This window comes from Manacus candei, unplaced genomic scaffold (genome assembly GCF_025592945.1).
Source record: "Manacus candei isolate 608988 ecotype Guabito, Panama unplaced genomic scaffold, ASM2559294v1 h1tg000005l, whole genome shotgun sequence".
Lineage (NCBI taxonomy): Eukaryota > Metazoa > Chordata > Aves > Passeriformes > Pipridae > Manacus > Manacus candei.
In genome coordinates, this window is record NW_026138053.1 from 23,964,257 (window position 1) to 23,983,103 (window position 18,847).

Here is an 18,847-nt window from a genome sequence, read left to right on the forward strand (position 1 = left end):
TCCTCTTGATGCAGTCTTCCTTCGTCATCTTCTACCTTTTAGCACATCTTTTGTTTCTTGTTCTTGCTTGTGAGTCATTCCTTTCAGTCTGAAGTTCCAGGCAGTGGAAAGGTAATTGCTTGGACCAGCTCAACTCTATTTGCATATTTCAGAGACATCACCTGTCCTTCAAGTCTATTCACTCTTCCTCTAGAGCAGAGAATAATTTATGAAGCCATTCTTTTGCATTCTCTAGCCTTAAACAGAAACGTTTCATGTCAACACCTCCCACTGGTTTGGGTCCTTTGGAAAGGAATATGTGTCCTAGCAGATTCTGGTATGTTCACCTGTCATCTTCCTGCTTTACTGGCAGCAAGTGACACGTTGCTTTTGGTGGCTTTTGCTGGTGTGTTTGGGTTAGGTGATGACACTCACCTGCCCTCCCTGCCAGGCACTGCGTGCCCATCCCTCTGACCCACCACAGTGGTGCTGTCCTGCAGCCGTAGCAATGGGCTCAGGGGTTTTGGGAATATCACCTTCACAAGCTCATGTCTTCCATCTTCATGCAGTAACTGTGTTTTCGTGTACATCACTGTATAATCGGATACTTCAGTACTAGTGGCTGTATTTCCATTCCCTGACACGCTCCAAAATTCTAATCTCTGTCGTGTATTTCATATCACAAATCCCCACTGGCTAAAATCCAGATTTTTTTAAACCTCAGGCAGCCATGGGAGAAGCAGAAGCAGGCCAGCACCTCTTCTCAGCAGCACTGAACACATCCCTTCCACCGAAATCCCATCTCCAGGGCTGGGGCGGGGGTGTGACACGACACTGCAGTGGGGTGGTCGGGAGCTGTTATTGATCCGTTCCTGTTACGTGGCACAGCTCGAACAATAAAAATAAATAATAAAAAAAGCATCCAGATTTGCTCATCTGTTTTAGCCTTCCATTTGCTGATTGCAGTTTTGGCATCACTCGATTCTAAATATTTCCTTTTCCTCTTTCTTATACTGCGCATTGACCAGTTCCAATCTCAACAGCTTGTCACTACCAACTTCAGTGGCATCCTGTCCCAAACACTTAGAGGCCTCCTCCTATTTGCTTTGACTGCTGAAACTCACAGGAGGACTTAATGATTTTCTATTTATATATTAAAATTCTAAAAAGTGGCACTTTAACTTGTTTGACTTGACTTCCCCAATAATGCACTTAGCAAGATTTCTGCTGCATAATGAGGAAAGTTGGATATTAGGAATCTGAAGAGCAGAGACTTGTCTCGAAGGCCAAGTTGGAAGAGAGCTTGAGCTCATAGAAAACAGACATTCACCAAACATCTTTTTAAGCTCTTAAAGGTATGAAATTCCATTGCTGATGTTTGCAGGGGAGAAAGCTGCCTGTAGTTCTTTTTCAAGTACTGTTCCATGCCTTGTTTGAGTAGAGGATTTGTTTCTCTGTACTCTGGGCCAGGTAGTGAATGGGAGTAAAATCCCCCCGTTGCTGTGTTGGTGTGGGAGCACCGAGTTGTGCCAGGAGAGGACCCTTGGGGAATAGACAATATCATGAAAAAGAAAACAAACTTCAGAGTGAATAAAATAGCAAATGCACTATTGCTGCAGGCTTGGAGCAGTCCAGTAAGCTGGAAAACCTGTGGGAATAAACAAATGGATTTGTCCAGTGGGTGTTTTTGCAGGAAGTACTGCAGGGGGCAATATTTGATAAGATGGTTGGCCAGGTACCCCGTGCCCAGGGCTGGGCTCTGTCCCCCCTTTCTCCTGGTGAAATAACCTTTCTCTGTTACGTTTTAAATGCAACAAGCAAGTTGAAACTAAAATGCGGAAAAGAGAATTTGCAATCTGAGGATACAGTGAAAAGCAGAATAAACAATTCCCAGATTTGCAGCACAGCTGAGCTTATATGTGTGCTTTTGTTGGGTTGCACCAGGTGTTACTGAGATATTTTAACAATTGATTTAAATTAATGAACCTCTTGTATTTAAGTAGGATCTCTAAGTCAGTTTAGAATTTCTGTCATGTAGGATCTCCAAGGGAACTTAAAAATTTCTGTACTGACTCAAATACAAACTGCATTTCCAATGACATTAAAACAAGCATTTGGAAATCCAGTCCTCATTTTTCTTAAATTTGGGCTCATTGCTCAGGTCTGTCCTCTTCATATCTGGAACAAGAATCTTTGATCTTTTGCAGCTTACAGGTTTTATGTGTCTGGTCAACTTCTCTAGGAATTAGATTAGTGGCTGGTAAATCACACTGTAGTTTCAGCCTGGGTTTCTTGGTTAGTGCTGCAGGCCGATGGAGTTTCTTCTGGAAATTAAGAAAGGCGTTAGAAAAGCTATTGTCTGTAAACAAAATGAGTGCACCCATCGTGTTTTCCTGTTTTGTCTGTCAGTCAAACAGATGTCTCCCGTGATAATCTGTCCCAGCAGCCACCGTTTGCTGTTGGGGAAGAGCAGCAGAGCGGTGTGGGCAGGATTACAAGGGGGATGGGAAGAACAGGAAGGGAAAAGACCTGTTTGGGTCTCTCCCTGCTGTCACCAGCAGCAGTGTGCTCACATACCTGCTTCATTTGGGTAAATATCTCAATTTATGGCTTGCTGGGCTGCGAGGTCAAAAACTTGGAAAAACAGCGACTTTATTTCTTTTGTAGTATAAAAGCAATTTAATTGCATCGTGTAAAGTGGGCACTAATCAAATTATGGCTGTGCTCTTTAAAGCTTGCTGTCCTGTGCTGTGCTAATGCAGCACCCTGGGAAGAGGAGCAGTGCTGGCAAGGTCTTTGCTTTCTGGGTTTGTACAGGGAGCTCCTTGTGTGGCATTTCACCCTGAGGGAATTTCCTGTTTGACTTTGTTGTGTTTTTTTTTAACCCAAATGTTAATAAACGAAATGTAGAATAGAAACAGCACTGTTTACTATACATATTTTGACAGCTCTTATTTCAGCGAGTGGCCACATTGGAAGATACAAATCACTGAGATAATTCATAAACTCTAATCAGGCTCTTTCCCTCTTGAGAAAAAAACCCCAAACCCAAACCAACCAAATCATCAAGACTGGGGTTTTTTGGTGTTTGTTTTTTGTTGTTGTTGTTTGGTTGGTTTTTTGGTTTTTTTTAATACTTCTAACAGAAAATGAAGCACTAGAAATTGAGTAAAACCAGAAAACTGATCCACCCCAGGCTTCTGGCTTTGGGGCATGTAAGACTTACATGTCCTCTGGGTTTAGGGTTTTTTTGTGAACCGCACTGGGATGTGTAATAGTTTTGAGGGTTTTTATGTCCTGAGAAGGGTTAGATCTCAACACACAGAGGGATTCTTCTGCCCTGCTGCCTTTTGCCAGCTGTATGAGGGACAACCTCTAGCATGCAGCTGGTTAGTGGAGGATGCAGCCTTCCTGTGGGAGGGAGTAATTTACTGTGCATGGCTAAGAAAACCTTGTGGTTTCACCTCCCTCCTACCTGTGAGACTACAGGTGGAGTGACCTACCTTATTTTATCCAAGATGGAAAATATTCAGTTTATTAACTGCATAAATTAGTTCTTGAGTGCTTTACTTTTCAAGCATGCCTTCAGAATCAATTCTTTTATTAACAAGGGGATGTTTTCTTGTTTCTGTTGCATAAGAAGCTAAAATATCAAATCTGAACAGGTATCAATTAAATTTCCCCGTTCTTCTGCAATAAAAGTGGGTAGTGTTGCATCCTTTGCTTCTCTGTACCTTCTCATGAGAAAAGTGTGCTGATGCTCTAAGTCTTTGATGTAGGTCCTACTCATAAACAAAGCTGTCCATAGGTGATTTACTGCCTTTCTGTCCCTGTCTTTGCTCGTGTAACTCCAGCAAGTAACATGTTCTAGCAAGTAAACTCACTTGCCAGGCACTGGGGTGTTGTGCTGGTGGAGCCATCAACCACAGTGGGCTGGGATTTTGCCTATGGACAAGCTGGATAAATCACAGGGCTTTTTCTCTCCTGCAGTTGCATTTTACTGTAGAGCACAGAACAAAATGCCAGAAGCAGGGTGAGATTTTCAGTCGTTTGGAGTCGTGGCTCTGGAAAGCTGTGCAGAAGTGAAGAAGTTAAAATGAACAAGCGTCTCGTAGTAGAAATATAAACAGCTGGAATATGTGCCAGCCTCCCATCCCCTGGGAGCCTGTTGGATTGTTCTCTTTGATTTTACATCCCCGCAGAAATTTATGGTCTCGGCTCCTTTTATTTATGACACTGCGATCCTCGATCAGGCGATTGATTGAAATGCAGGAGTGCCAAGCTGCAAGCCTGTATTTTAGGGAGGATTAGAAAGCAAACCAGCAATGCAGTCATGTATTGCAAGCTGCACTGGAATCCTCTACAGAGGTTGCCCATGTGTCTGTGTCCCTAAACTTCTTCGAAGTAAAGAATTATCATGACAAGGGTTCGTACCTCATTTCTTACCCTCCTTTTAAGGTGCCTGTTCTGGCTGAAAACATACTGCGTGTTAAATGTACTCTTACTAGCCCTGCAAAGGCTAACTTCTGCCTGTAGAGATGTTAGCTCCTATTTTTCCAGCTCAGATCCAGCAGTGCTGATGCACCATGTTGTGAGCGTGCTGTTGGAAGCATAATGCGTTCTCTTGCAGCTGCTTGAATGTAACAGTAGTTGTTTCTGGGAATTGCAAGCAAGAATTTGGGGGGCTCACCATTTTTTGGCTACCAGTGTAGTGATTTTGGCTAAATATTTAAGCAAGGATGAAATATTTTTCCTTTTGAATATGTCAGTGAATTAATTTTCAACATCTTGCGCTAATTAAAAAAATATATATTGTACTATTTGGAATGCATTCAGAAAAAAAAAAAAAGAATAATTAGAGGCATAGCTCTGCCTTGCTGAGTGTGCTGCTGCAGCACAGTGATGTGTGGCATCCCAGCATCACGATTCCTGGCTTACAGGGGGATGAAGACACTGCATGAAAGCCAGATACACCAGGGGCAACTGAAAGAAGATCAAATAAATTTAAATGGATATATCAAACTATTGGCATTCAATGATGACAAGATGTAACAGAATGAGGCAAAGTACTGTGTGACTTTCTGTGCAGTAGGGATTTAGCTGCTTTTTTCTTTTCCCCTTAGTCACGCACCAGAAGTGACAGGTTGTGCTGTGTGGCTGCAGTGCACAGGTAGCAGTCCCACAGCACTGGTTACTCTGTGATCCCACGGCTCTGGGATTGGAAGCACAAGACTCAGATGAGCTCTGGGACCTTAAAACTTACCTTGAGCGAGTGCTTTCCTAGCTCAGAGAGCATCTGAATATCAGGGAAGGTGTAAGTTGCTGTTGATCCTGTGCTGAAGGTTATTGCTTTTGTGGCTGAGTTGACAGAATATGGTTAGAGATGCTGATAGTTCCAGGGAGAGTCCAAGATCTTGGCTTAAACTGAGAAGGCAAGGTTGGGTTTGTGTCAGACCACAAGCTGAGATGACTGAGATGCAACCAGAGGTGCCCTCTGTCATTTCTGCCTTGGGGTGACAATTTCTGGCAAGGCAAGGAAGGGGTTCAAATGCCATGTGCATTCTTTTGTTGCAGATTTTATCAGCAATGCTGCTGCTTCTCAGCAACAAAAATGCGGATAAGGAAAGTATTGAAAAGCTTGTTTTTGTGAATCAGCTGTGTGAGGCTGGAAGCAGGAAAGAGCAGTGTTGTGACAGGAGAAGTGATTCTGCCAGCAATGGAAACTTTCCTGTGTAGGTTCATTTCTGTACTGAAACTCCTCTGGCTAAAACAAATTGGTAAAATGAGGCTTTTGGTAGCGCTGGGCAGCGTGACAAAACTGGGGTCTGGGAAAACTGCAGGATGGGCTGGCAGAGGAGAGGTGTTGAACCGAGCAGGATGCTGCCATGGGCTGTAGGGACAGGGCAGGTGAGCAGGCAGCGAGGGGCAGTTCAGGAGCTTGGGGCAGAGAGCAGAGCAGGCTGAACCTCAGCCTGATGTAACAGGAGGAAAAATAAATAACTACTTGCAAGGGAAGGTGGGGAGGACCAGGAGGGTAAGAGATGCTTTCTCTGCTCAGTCTTAGCTGGGGTTGCAACTAGGTGACCTTTAAGGTCCCTTCCAACCCAACCCATTCTATGATGATTCCTGCTGGCCAAGCAGCAGACAGCCTCCCTGACATCCGTGACCCCAGTATTGTCCTAGAGTGCCCAGAAACATGGAAAAGCCTGATTCAAAGCACCCAAGTCCTGTTGCTTGGGGTAGCCCAGTGAGGTGGTGAGTGAGGTTGGGCAGAGCAGACACAACCTCCTCTGCTTGTGGCATGTGATGGGCTTTCAGGAGGGGGGCTTGGACTTGCTCTGCAGCTTGCTTGGGAAACTGTGATATCCTCTCCTCAAACTCCTGTTTTAGCCAGCAACCCACCAGGCTGGGTTAGCAGCTTGACTGCCTTAAATGGGGAAAGGTGCAACTTCTAATAAAATAATCTAATTTTTCAAAGTCGTTGAAGCTGTTGCAGAACTCTCAACTTGATGTGTCAGAGGTTGTTAAAAAAATTCAGAAACTTGGGAAGAAATTGTAGGTTTATCTTACTGTGGAGTATGTAATGCTTTGATTTTTAGGTATGGAGCTGTAGACATTTTCTTGATGATATTCAGGCACAGGAGGGGTCTGTGTACCCTGCTGCTTCACATAGTGATGTAAAGGCTGGTTTAAAAGAGAGAATGTGTTAAATAAAAATAGCACATGCTTTTGGTAAGGAGGGAATAACTACAATTGTTTTGTGTGTAAGATAAGCTGTAGCATAATTAAGCTGTTTCTTTAGTGAAAATCCAGCTTTTTGTGTTGGAAAAAGGGTAAGTGGTTATGTTTAGCTTGCTCTTCACAGGAAGTATCAAGAAGGTATTGAATGTAATTACTGGAGATCAAGATTTTGTTTGGATGTTAACTAACACATGGGTTAATGTCTTGTAAATGTTATTTGTCTCTTGGAGTGGAAAAGGAGTTATCCCTTAAAAGAGCAGGATTGTTAGATTCTTGGGCACTCTTGTACCAAATTAGTCCTATTAGAAGGGAAGGTGGCACTCCTTAAGTGCCTCTGGAGCATCCTGTAAGTATTTTGAGCTGAACTAACCAACACAAAGGCCTGTAAAGGCTCAGGCACAGCACTAAAGTTGCCTCCAGATCCTGCTGCATCCTTCTGGCTGAGTCTGCCAAGGGTTACACCGGCACTTCAGAAACCTTCTGTTCCTACTGGGGTGCTCAGATCCTTCCCTTGCCTGAGTCTGTGGGGATGGGGAGCAGCAAAGATCTCTTCATTTTTCCATTTCTCTGCCTGCAGAGCTCATAAATCCATCCTCTGCCTTCACAGCCAGATCTGTTGGAGGAAACAAATGTCCATGGTGCTGGTCAAGTTGCCAGTGGGGACATTGGCCACTGCGGTGCTCTCTGGCCCAGTGTCACTCCAGAAAGTAAAGGATGAATATGTCAACAGGCAGGCTGGGAGTCCTTTATTTATCAAAAGTAGTTAGAGTTGCCTTCAGCTTTCAAGCTTCAGAGCACCTGTTTCATCCCAAGCTGTGTAGTCCTTCAGTATTTCCAGTTTGGCTCAGAGTATGTTTGTGTAAATGTCTGTGTAAATCTATATAAATATCTGTATTAGATTGACAAAAAAAGCAGCAATTACAGTCCAGGCTGTGTTAGTGTCTATAGCTTGGTCCCCTCAGCTTGGGCATTTGTGGATTTTCATAGGGGTGATGATACAGAAACCAAAAGCTGTGGGAAGCCACTGCATGGGGTTTTTTGACTGAGCATATTATTTCCTTCTGTGCATATGCTAAAATGTATATAGTGAGTGATGAAATCACAGCTGCTAGCAAGCATAAAATTTGTGCAGAATTATGTTAAGCATTTTACATTTCTTTCCCTTCCCCTGACTGTCTTTACTACTAATTTCCAACTATGATTATGGCGCAGTTATTAATTAAGTCGTTATAGTTAAATGAGTAATCTGCAAGGCTTTGCTTTTAGATCACAGCTCTGTTTAACTATGACATTAATTATAGTATGTTTGTTTTTATTTTTTTGAATAATCTGGAAAATATTTTCCCTGTCTTGGATTGTGTTTTTTAAGAGGAAATTCTATGATGATACTTAGAAGAACCAGAAAACTTTTTTTTTTTTTTTAAGGTAGCCGTGAATGGAATATTAACTAAACTCCTCCTGCAATATTTAAAACCAAAAAAAAAACCCAACCCCACGTTACTCTGCGGAGTGTTCTGCCTTTATTTTTTTTTTTTTTTTATAGGGCAGTTTGCTCAGATGGTTCAGATCCTCAGTGGTCTCTTGAAAAGGCTCCAGGTGCTGAGTCATGTGCACGCTCCGGCCGAGCTGCTGCTGGGAGCCAAGGAGGATTGTTGAGAGAGGAATATTAAAATAGTCTGTTTATGACAGCCATTAATACGGCTGGTGCGGAGGGGATGGCAGCTGCTCGTGAAAGGTGGCTTTGCAGCAGCAGCGCAAGAGGGAGGCTCAGCCAGGGGGGATTCGTGTCTTATTTGGGTGTCACTGGCTCCCACGGAGCGGTGAGAAATGCTGAGCTCATATTTGAGTCAGGAAGGAAGGATTTTATGAATTTAAACAACGTAAAACACAGCCTAATTTTACAAATGGTTAAAAATAGTAGCGTCACCACCGAAGGGTTAAGATTTACCTTCCCTCTCGCTGCAGGTAGTGTGAAGTTCAGCTGAGCTGTAAAGACAGAAGGATATAGGTGGAAAATACCTTTGGAAGAGAACATTGTTTGTCCTCATTTCACGCCTCATTAGCCGCGCTGCTGGAGGACCCTCCCGCATTGTTATGGGGTCAGGAGCCTCCTGCGGTGCTGGGGGAGAAGGGACATCTCCTCCCTGTCCAAGGGCTCTCTTTTTCGGACCACCTGCATTTGGGGTGGAGAGCACCCTCCTCCCCTTGGCTCTCCTGGCACTGGCCTTAACTAGTAAAGGAAAAGACGGCAGCAATTATGGCACACACAATTAACGAGCTTCTAATCTCCAGCCTTGTGTGTAATTGCTGCTGTCAAATACAATTAGTGTCTGCCCAAGTTCCATTCCCAGAGGGACGGGCCAGGCTGTGGCACAGAGGGAGAGGAGGGGGGCAAGTGTCTGAAACTTTAGGAGAGTTTATATTTTCTTGTTGCCTCCCTAATAATCCTCACTCCTCAAATAGAGAAATGTTAATCCAGAGCACTAAGGGGACATGGTGACCAGTGGAGCAGGCCTTAAGGTTTGCTCTTGGGTTAGCTCTGAAGTATCTTCTCAAAAATTTCTCACCTGAGACTATAGGAGCTTAATTACAATTCAACCAGCACTTGTCAGGGATTTACTGGTACCTTCCTGTGAGCCTGATGGGGTTCCAGGACATCACCTGTCCTGTTGTAACAACACACTGGAGTTGCTACACCTCCCAGGTGTAGTTTGGGGAGCTGGGACATGGGCCAGGGTTTCTCCTACCCGTGCCAAGCAGATCCCTGTGAGCACTCAGCACTTGCAGCTCCTCCAGGCTCGATGGCTCAGGACCCTTGGTTGCACCCCAAAGCCCTGCAGCACCTTGTGAGGCCAAGACAGATTTTGGTGGCTTCTTTGGTGGCTGCTGGAGGCTGCCACGTTCCTGTCAAGGAGGCTGTTTCACTGCTCTGCTGCTGTGTGTGCACCTTGCTGCAGCCTGGGATGGAGTAAGGAAATGTGTCCCTGTCCCCAGTGTGGGGTGTTGCTCTGGGCAATGCAGGAAAGCCAGGGAACATGCCAGGCTGACACCTGTGCTGGAGGACCGGGTGAGCTGGAGGGAGGTGAATTATGCAGAACAAATGCAGATTGGAATCTGCACTATGTGTTTGCTGCTGCGGAAACGCTTGGGAAGTTTCGACTGTAGTCATTTTGCTGGGAGTATTTCTTGTCCCCGTCCCAGGGAGCCGGATACAGCTGCTGCTCTGACTCAAGCTGCATCAGGCTCAGAGGAAGAGAAAAATAATACAATAAGTAGCACAAACTTCTCCCGTGCAGTGTGGTGGCTCAGCTGTGAGATCCTGATACACAGCTCTCGTTTAAGTTGCCTCCCTTTTCTGTTTCCAAGGTGCACAATGATGAAAAACCCGAGTCTTGACCGTTTTAAGGCACTAACCAGGATAACTTTGAAGATAAGCAGTCGGATGAGATTAACCTTTTTTGCTGATGGCATTCTCTTTTTTCTTAATTATGTATTTATGAGAAGTTATTTAAAGGTTTTGGGTATGGAGAAAAGCCAGAGTGAGATGTGAGGGAACTAGGAGGATGATAGATGTGCTATGCAACACAGCCACGTGCCTTGCCAAACAGCTATTGCTGTGTGTGCTGGGTGTCTAGGTGTGCAGAACCAGCCAGGCAGAGTTCCCATTTTGCTCTGGATAAAACTGGGATTCTGTTTTTTTAAAAGCCATACTGAAACCTGTGCTATTCCTGCTGTTTTGTAGTATCTCTGCAGGATTTCTCTCTGCCTTTCCTTCTATGAGATTCAAGAGTCCCTTGCCCTACATATAAATATCTGTGTACCATTTGGTCCCAGCTAATCACTGATGGTAACTTTATTTGCATCTCTATGGTAAGTTCTAGCTATTGAGTTTGAAGTGGGTCACTGGAAGCACCCGTGAATGTACTATCTTGTTAAATCTGTTGTAGCCTGGTTTGTGTAGATGGGAACAAAGCTTGGGCTTGGAGATGAAAAATAAAACAACCCTGTCCTGTCTTCAGGGATGTAGCAAAAGACTGACCCACTAAGCCAACCCCCATCAGGAAACTACTGCTCCTTCTGTTAGATGATAATTTTCATCCCACTCCCCAAAAATGCAAAAGGAAAAATGGGTCGTGTTGTGATCATGGGCAAGTTTTAAGACCAAAATAGAAGGTGAACTCAAAACCCTACAAAGAAAGTGTTTTTGTCTAATTGCTTTGCATTTCCATAATGCTTACTAGGATAAAACAGTCTTCTCTTTCTCCTTTATTTTTCAATCATGATTAGGCTTTAATGTTGTTAAAGCTTATAAGTGAGTTTGAGGCACTGTCTTGTTGAAGAGAAGATGGAGCTGAAATTTTCAGTGAGGCATTGGACAGGGTTTTTAATGTGTCTGTCATTATATGTTAACCTCTGAACTGGGACACGACGTCTGTTTTATGGCTGACAACAATTTAAAAGTATACATCTTGACATGGTGGATAAAGGAAGAAGGGGGGAGTGGAGAAGAAAAAAAGAATTAATGATGTTAGCAAATATTAGTCCCTGTATTTCCATTTTGCTCCGAAAGTGGTTGTCAGGCTTTGAGGCTGCCTGGAGCAGCATTGCCAGTGACAGGCAGCCGGGATGTGATTGTCCCTTGAATCGAGCCGGGCTTTTATTGACACACACAGTGCTCCGAGGCAGGGACGGGGACGCTCTGCTGTCTGTTCCGGGATGAGTGCGGCTTTTCTCCTGGCATTCCTGGTGACATTTGAGAAGGATAGTTCTGGAGTTCCCTGCGCTGGTCCGTGAGCACACAGGGAGTCGGGGGGGGGAGTTGAAAGTGTCTCTGAATGAGTACAGATGCTGCATCCAGAGACACGGATCTGCCCGTGATTTATGCTGGCTCTGCTCAGCCAGACCCGCCCACCAAAGTTAACTGTCAGGAGTAACAGTGACTTTGACATCAGCCTCAATTGTACACGAGCCACAAAGAATCAGCGGGCAAGAATTGGGGGAAGACGTGAGAAATTCCATGTACCATTCCATAGACCTGTTTAAGGCATCTCTTACACTTCTTTATCATCTCTTCCTGAATCTTTTATGTGCCCCTGCCTGTGCTTTGGCACGCAAGTGCAATCCTCCAAGGTTTCTTCACGTACTGTCACAAATTCCTCTTTATTCCCACAATTTTTAACTGGCAGTTTAAGAGCAACCCCCTCACACTCATGGAGCCCATAACAATTTTACCTTTGCTGCAACATCTCTCTTGCATGGTCTAACTGTGGATAATACTGTCTTCTCTGTCAGATTCAGCTTGGAAATTATGGGAGCCTGGGATCATGTTATTCCTTAACTATCATTAGTTACGTGTGTATCTGCAGTGCTTCTGGACAGCACTGCCAGCAGTGAAAGAAATGGAGCTGGCTTAATTGAGAGCCACATACTTAATTATTAGTGCCTTTTTAATGGAGGAGAGAGGAAATTTGCAGTGTCAGTTTTTAATTTCATTGTGGTATGCGGGGTAATGTGACTTTAAACTCACCAGTCATTGTCTGTGTATAGGTAGCATTGAGTTTATCCTCCCAGCCCTGAAAGCCTTTTTTTTTTTTGCTGTAGAAATGTCGAGAGATTTAAGAAGGAATAGGGCATCTCTGCATTACTGTTCCCTTCAGCCAGGGTGGGCAACAATTAAAAACAGGGGTTGCTGTCAGTACAGTGGCTGTGACGTGGTTTGGAAGGAGCAACTGCTGCTGTCCCACCTTTTGAGTCACTGAGTTTAGTTCATTGTGCTTGGGTGTTGCTGGGTACCACAGATTTTGGAATGAGCTCTTGGATAGGCAGGTTGTCAAGGGCAGCTGGAAAGAAACAGGTTTTTATCCCCGTGGCAGCACAATTAACATTTTTGGGAAGAAGTGTTCCTTGTAGCCTGGGCAGATTCCCCTTGGGAAGTGCAGTGGGGATGAGTGGTGGAGCCATGATGGTTCATTCATGGCTTTGCAGAGTAGGGGCACACATTAAATCCTGGGAGAAGAGATGAATCTTTTCCTGGATGTCCTTCATGAACTTGTTCTAGATATCAAGGACCATGATGGAATAAGCTTGGTTCAACATTCATAAATTGCATATTGAGTTACCTGTTTCTATGTGAAAGAGATGAGAGAAAAGCTACTTGGACAAAGTAACTTATATATGGATTAAAAACCAGAGAAGTTTTTGCCTGAGCATTTTTGGTAAAGTCTTTATCGCTGAGTTTCCCGATGACCTTATGTGTACTCAATCAGCGTGATTAATCTTTGGCAGAAATGCATTCGTTGTGCAAAGAAGGTGAACTTAATCCCAGAAACCTTTTTTTTTTTTCCCTAACAATTTCTCTAGAAAGATGAAATGTATTTTTTCAAATGTTTTTTTCTGACTTGGGGAAAAAAAACACAACCAACAACTGGAGTAGGAAGAGGTAAAAGAATATAGATTAAAAATTTTTTGCAATTTCTGGTGCTGGTTGAATGCCCAGCATCCCTCAGAATCAAACAGGGTAGTTGTGAGCATAGCATTACTGTATAGGAATAACTCTTGCATGCACTTGCAGATGATCTGAAATTAATTTTCTTTATAAGTGGTGTGGAAATAATTGATGGACAGTAAGGTTCTCTGCTAAATAATTTTTTAAGAGGGGCACTGCACTGTAAGGACTCTGAAGCCCTTTCTCTTCAGGAACTTCATGTCACCTTCTACTCTAAATTAGAAAAAGCCTAAATGCAATAGAATGGTTTTCATAGCCAATTTCCTTTCCGTTTTTTCTTATAAACAAGTATGTCTGTGATATCTGCAACCCCAAAGCAGTAAACAGATTTAAAACAAAAGCAACCTAGGGAGCAGGAAGAAAGATATATAAGTGTGGGAGTTTTTGAAAAAAAAACCACAACCCACTATATTTCTAGATAGAATTCTGATGAGGCAATAACATTTTTTGGTGTAATCAAGTTGATTAGAGGGATGGAGCACCTCTCCTGTAAAGAGAGAATTGGGATTGTTCAGCCTGGACAAGAGAAGGCTTCGGGGTGACCAAATTGCAGCCTTCCAATACCTAAAGGGAGCCTACAAGAGAGATGGAGAGAGACTATTTAAAAGAGCATGGAGTGACAGGACGAGGAGGAATGGCTTAAACTGACATGTTTAGATTACATATTAGATATTAGGAAGAAATTCTTTAATGTGAGGGTGGGGAGGCCCTGACAGGTTGCCCAGAGAAGCTGTGGCTACCCCATCCCTGGAAGTGTTCAAGGCCAGGTTGGATGGGGCTCTGAGCAACCTGGTCTAGTGGAAGGTGTCCCTGCCCGTGGCAGGGGGTTGGAACATGGTCAGCTTTAAGGTCCTTTGCAACCCAAACCATTCCAGGATTCTGTGATTCTCTGATTCGATGTATTGCAGCTACAGAGAGGCTGCTAGAGGCTGCAGCTTTGCTCCTGATTTTATTCACCACAGCTGTGACAGTCTCTCGCCACAGAATGCCACAGAACTGTCCACTGACAACAGCAAGTTGCAATTAATGGGCTGGTTTTATAAGGAATTACTGCTGCAAATTGCAAACCAGTTTGGACTGCTTACCTGAAAACCAAATTACTAAATGTTGTGGAAGAATTGGGTCAGGCTTTCAGGCAGCAGGCACTGAAAGTCTGGCATCAGTGTAAAGTCAGGCAATTGAAGAGCCCAAGCTGCAGGATGGTTTTTTGAAAAGGTAGGCCTGGGGCTCCGTATCGATCAATCATTATTCTAATTGTTCCTTTCTATTACGGTGGGAATCATTCAGAATCCTAGAGTTCCTGGGAGTAAATCATTTGGAAATGCTGCCCATTATAAAATTTAATTTTAAATCTATATTAAATAGATTTATAAAGGCAAGCTTTGCAATCTAGTAACAGAACATTATGCTGCCTCACAGAGGCTCGGCTTTGGGGTCCTAAGGGGCCGGGAATGCTGCGGAGGAAACGCTGTGGCTTGTGGTGAGTGGGATGGTGAGGCTGCCAAGCCTCTGGGCCACCTTCACAGGAGCATCGATCCCATTTGCTGAGAGATCCATCCAGATGTTCCAGAGGGAGTGGAGTCATGGGGCACTGTCCACTGTGCAATGGGGCTTCCAGAGGGCTGATCCCATCTCTGGGGCAGGGAAAAGGGTGGGAAGTGACAGAAAGGTGGGAATGGGGTGGGAGCCAGAATGCTGGACCAATCTTTCTTTTTCTTTCAGACAACAGAGAAGAGGGCAAAGGAAAGCAAAACTGTATTTGGAGGACCAGTCGTCAGCTCGTTATATCAAGAAGAAACAATCAGGTGATTATCTATGCTGGAATTCAGTTGAAAACAGTATTTTTCTAATGTCATTTTGCTAAGCTTTTTTTTTTTTTTAATATTGCACAAGTGTGGTGGCAACTACAACAGGATAATAAATGACAGGAAAGAACTTTTCAGGTCCATAATCATTTAAATCAATATCTGCCTGTATCATTGCCAGGTAGTAACCTTTCCCTAGCACAAGATGTGGGGGAAGGGCAAGGCTTCCCATTTTTCAGTTATATGGCTAGAAAAAGGTAATATTGGATATTTTTAATAGAAAGCTATTCAGACACTACCTTTTTCAAATAGTTATTTCTTTACCAATACATTCATTAGGGATTGTTCAGTGAAGGTTTTAGTGTTGGACAATGTTTGCCTTCAGGGAGAGTTTGTACCTTATATCAAATTAATTTTTTTTTTCTGGCCTCTGCAGCTAGCAAAGCAGAAATGCATTTACTGAACTAGAGTGGCTGCTATTTAAAACTGTCAAGGTGCAAGTAGCAAGTGACATAACCTACTGAATAAGGACAGCTGGATGTTTTTGGTTTGGTTTGGTTTTTTACTGTTCCAGTCAGAGAAGAATGAATTTTTGAGCAGTGTTTGCTGTCATGTTGCAGTCACCCATTTATGTGTATGTGACCCCATTTTTTACTGAATGTCTTGCATCATTTCAGTCCCAGGAAATTAAAAGTTAAACCCTGATTTCTCTATACATAGCCTCCCAAGCTTGATGAGAACTTTCCCAAAGGGTTAAAACTCAACACAGCATTTCTTTGATTTGTTGTCACAAACTAGTCTTGAGCAGGTGGTTCCAAACCCTTTGCAAGGAACTCAGGTAGGAATTGATACAGCTGTTGTAAGCAAAGAGGGTGGCATTTTTGTGCTTGGCAGTAACACAGGTGTTTCCCTCGGGATTGCAGTCCACTTTATAGTGAAGTGGAGCAGTTGGCCAGGAATAGCCTCCTTCCCTCGCATGGGGAGCCAGCACGTCTTTAACTTGCCCCTGGACCTTGACCAGAGGTGGTCAGATGTGACCTTGGTTTGACACAGTGTTTGAGGAATGGCACTTCTGGCAGGCACAAGCTCCTTTTTCTTCCCTGCTCTGTCAGTGCAGGTCTCAGCCACCTCCTTGATCTCACAGTTTGACCTTGTAGTTTAAATCCTGTTCCGGCTCTACTTCTGGGAGTGGAACATATCCCTACAGTGCTGTCAGTCTTGGCTATCCCAAGTACTACCTGTGTCCTTTCTTGAGTATGAAATGCAGCACTCTGGTTGGCTTGACCAGCCTAAATCTTGCTAAATGTTTGGTTTTATTTCCATGAGAACATGGCTTGTGCAGGACTTGAAGATAAATACAGTTCCAAATACTCTTTTTTTTCCAGACATGCCATGAGGAATATATGTGCTGTGTTTTTAGCAAAGCACAGCTGTGGTCCATACGAATGAGGCTGGAGGCAGATGTTGTCACTGACACAATGAAGTGTCCTGACTCTGCTGGCAGAGTGGAGACTCGTGGTCCATTAGCACAGCTTGGCTTGCAGGCATCCGTGTCTTCCTTGCAAGATAGGAATGAGCAAGTGTCACCACCATCTCACCCACACAGAGCTGTACAGCTTCAAATTTCTCAGTACTTCTGTCTACTGTTCATTCCCTTGCTGGAACAGGAAGTAAACATGTGGAAGTATAGGCACATCCCTGAAGTGATAATTATAAGAAAAGCATAGCCCTAAACAAAATTGCCTTGATACCAAACCTGCAAGCAGATGAACCAAAGAAGAATGGCTCTAGACATTCAGCTTGGTGGCCAAATTTGTCTAGAGCATGAATTAGTTTGGTAGTTGTAGCACTCACCTGAGAAAGGTGACTTTTGTGAGCCCGTGAGTGGTTACTTACAAGAACATAAGGTTAGCATTCAAAAATACTTCATAAAACAGAATGTAGTCTTAAAAAACAAGGCATTTTCTGTAGAGGAAAAACATGCAAATGTTTAAAGAGAAATAAAACTGAATAGCTTGAGCCAGCATAAACTTTAACACTTTGATTATTACAGGTAAGTCCCGTGCTGTAAGTTCAGTGTGTACATTTGTGCTGCCTCAAAACCTGAGAAAAGAGACTTTGATGTAGATTGTTTATTGACTGGGTTTTCTATGGTGGGTTGACTGAAGTTTTGCAACGAGCTTGCAAAAACTGGGATATAAATCAAACCACTTTAGTCTCTGTTTCCCAGGGCTGTTGATAGGATAAATATTTTCTTGTTACAGGATCATATTGAGGAAGATCAGAATAAACAAAAAAAACCCCTTTTTTGTGTACTAAAAAGTAAAACTTGAGTCCTCATCAGCCCTGAGCTCTGACAGACTGCTGAAAGCAATTTCTCAGCAGTCATTACTCTGCCAAACACAGCCTACCATATGCCCTTTAGGATTCTGCTGATGCAAAGGCAGGAAAAGGCTGCTAATTTATCTGGAGCATCGTCACAACCTCACCTTGCACCAGGAGATAGACAAGGATGCAAGTGCAGAGTTTTGCAGGTTCACCTAAGCAGGATCACTTGTTTTATTCTTGCCAGGAGCTTTTGAACAGTTCATCAAAAAGTTAACATCCTCCAAGCTGCTACTGCGTAATAAATAGGAAGAGGCTTTTGTTTAAATAGAACAAACCACCAGTATGCCATCAGCAGTAGTTACCAACAAAGCAACAGTGCCATTGCTTTCAAACTGTGTGTCTAAAATTATGCATAAATAGTGCTTACCTTCCTCTTGTGGGATGAAATGCTTGGATTTTAGGATGCAGAGCTATAAACGCTGGACAAAGTGGAGTTACCATACCCTGCCCGAAAGTGGATCAACAGTAGGAGGAACTCAGTGCCAGGCCTGATTTTTGCCTTATCACTAATTATCTCAAATGTTTCTAATTGAGAACAAAATAGAAGAATGGTCAGTCTGGCTCACAGAAGTACATTGCACTGATTCCAAATAAATTCGAGAGCATCCATAGAAACAGGTTACACCGATCTAATTAAATCAATTTAGAAAGAGATTCGGTTAAATCAGTGCAATTTGTGTGTTCATAGATCAATCCTCAAATCAGGAGAAGGTCTCTTGAGCTAATGAGGCGTAGCAGTTATTTACTTTGGGGTGCTGGGCACTGGTCATCAATTAGGAGTCATTAATAAACCCTGGCAATAAAGAGCTCGAGTACCCCCAGTGAGTAATGGGGAGCAGTTGCAGGATGTATTAGCATAGTGCTCTGCCTCTGGGCTTCTCTGCAAATCACTTATCTCCCCTTGGGCATTACACAAAAATCCTGTGTGCTGGTGACTGATGATGGGACTTGGAGGTTCCCCCTGGAAGGAAAGATTTAGAAATTATCTGTGATTTCAGTCTGCGTATAGTGGTGGTTTTTTTCTTTCTTCTTTTTTTTTTTTCACTGCTACATAAAGCTTTATGTCTCTTTTCTGGTGCTATTACCAGAACAAAGCCATTGTAGTGGAGCTCTTTCATGATCAAATCGCTATAATTAGAGTTTCACAAATGTGGGAAATGAGCAGGGAGCTGAGGTTGACTGATGTGTTACCAGTATAAATCTCATCCAAGACAAACTGAAAGAGATGCCAAAAATACCGTAGCCTTGGAAATTCAGCTTTGAAGTTATTTTTCAGTATTTTTTTTTAAAGCCAGGGGAAGGAGAAGCAGTTTATAGGTGTTTTCAGCAAACGAAAACATTGACTTGGCAGGTGAAGAATGAGAAATAATTTTGCCAAATGTCCGTGTCTCTTTGCACTGCCACTGGAGGAGCCCTCCTGCACTCTGCC

The 18,847-nt window shown here is 43.4% G+C and overlaps 1 protein-coding gene across 1 annotated transcript in view; it reads left to right on the forward strand.

The window, feature by feature from the left end:
* The window catches only part of ACBD6 (acyl-CoA binding domain containing 6), an 82,992-nt gene that overhangs the window by 11,079 nt on the left and 53,066 nt on the right, over nucleotides 1-18,847 (forward strand). Inside the window, exon 4 of the mRNA XM_051807006.1 lies at nucleotides 14,948-15,030. Coding sequence (XP_051662966.1) covers nucleotides 14,948-15,030 — 83 coding nt within the window. The remainder of the gene's footprint in view (nucleotides 1-14,947; nucleotides 15,031-18,847) is intronic.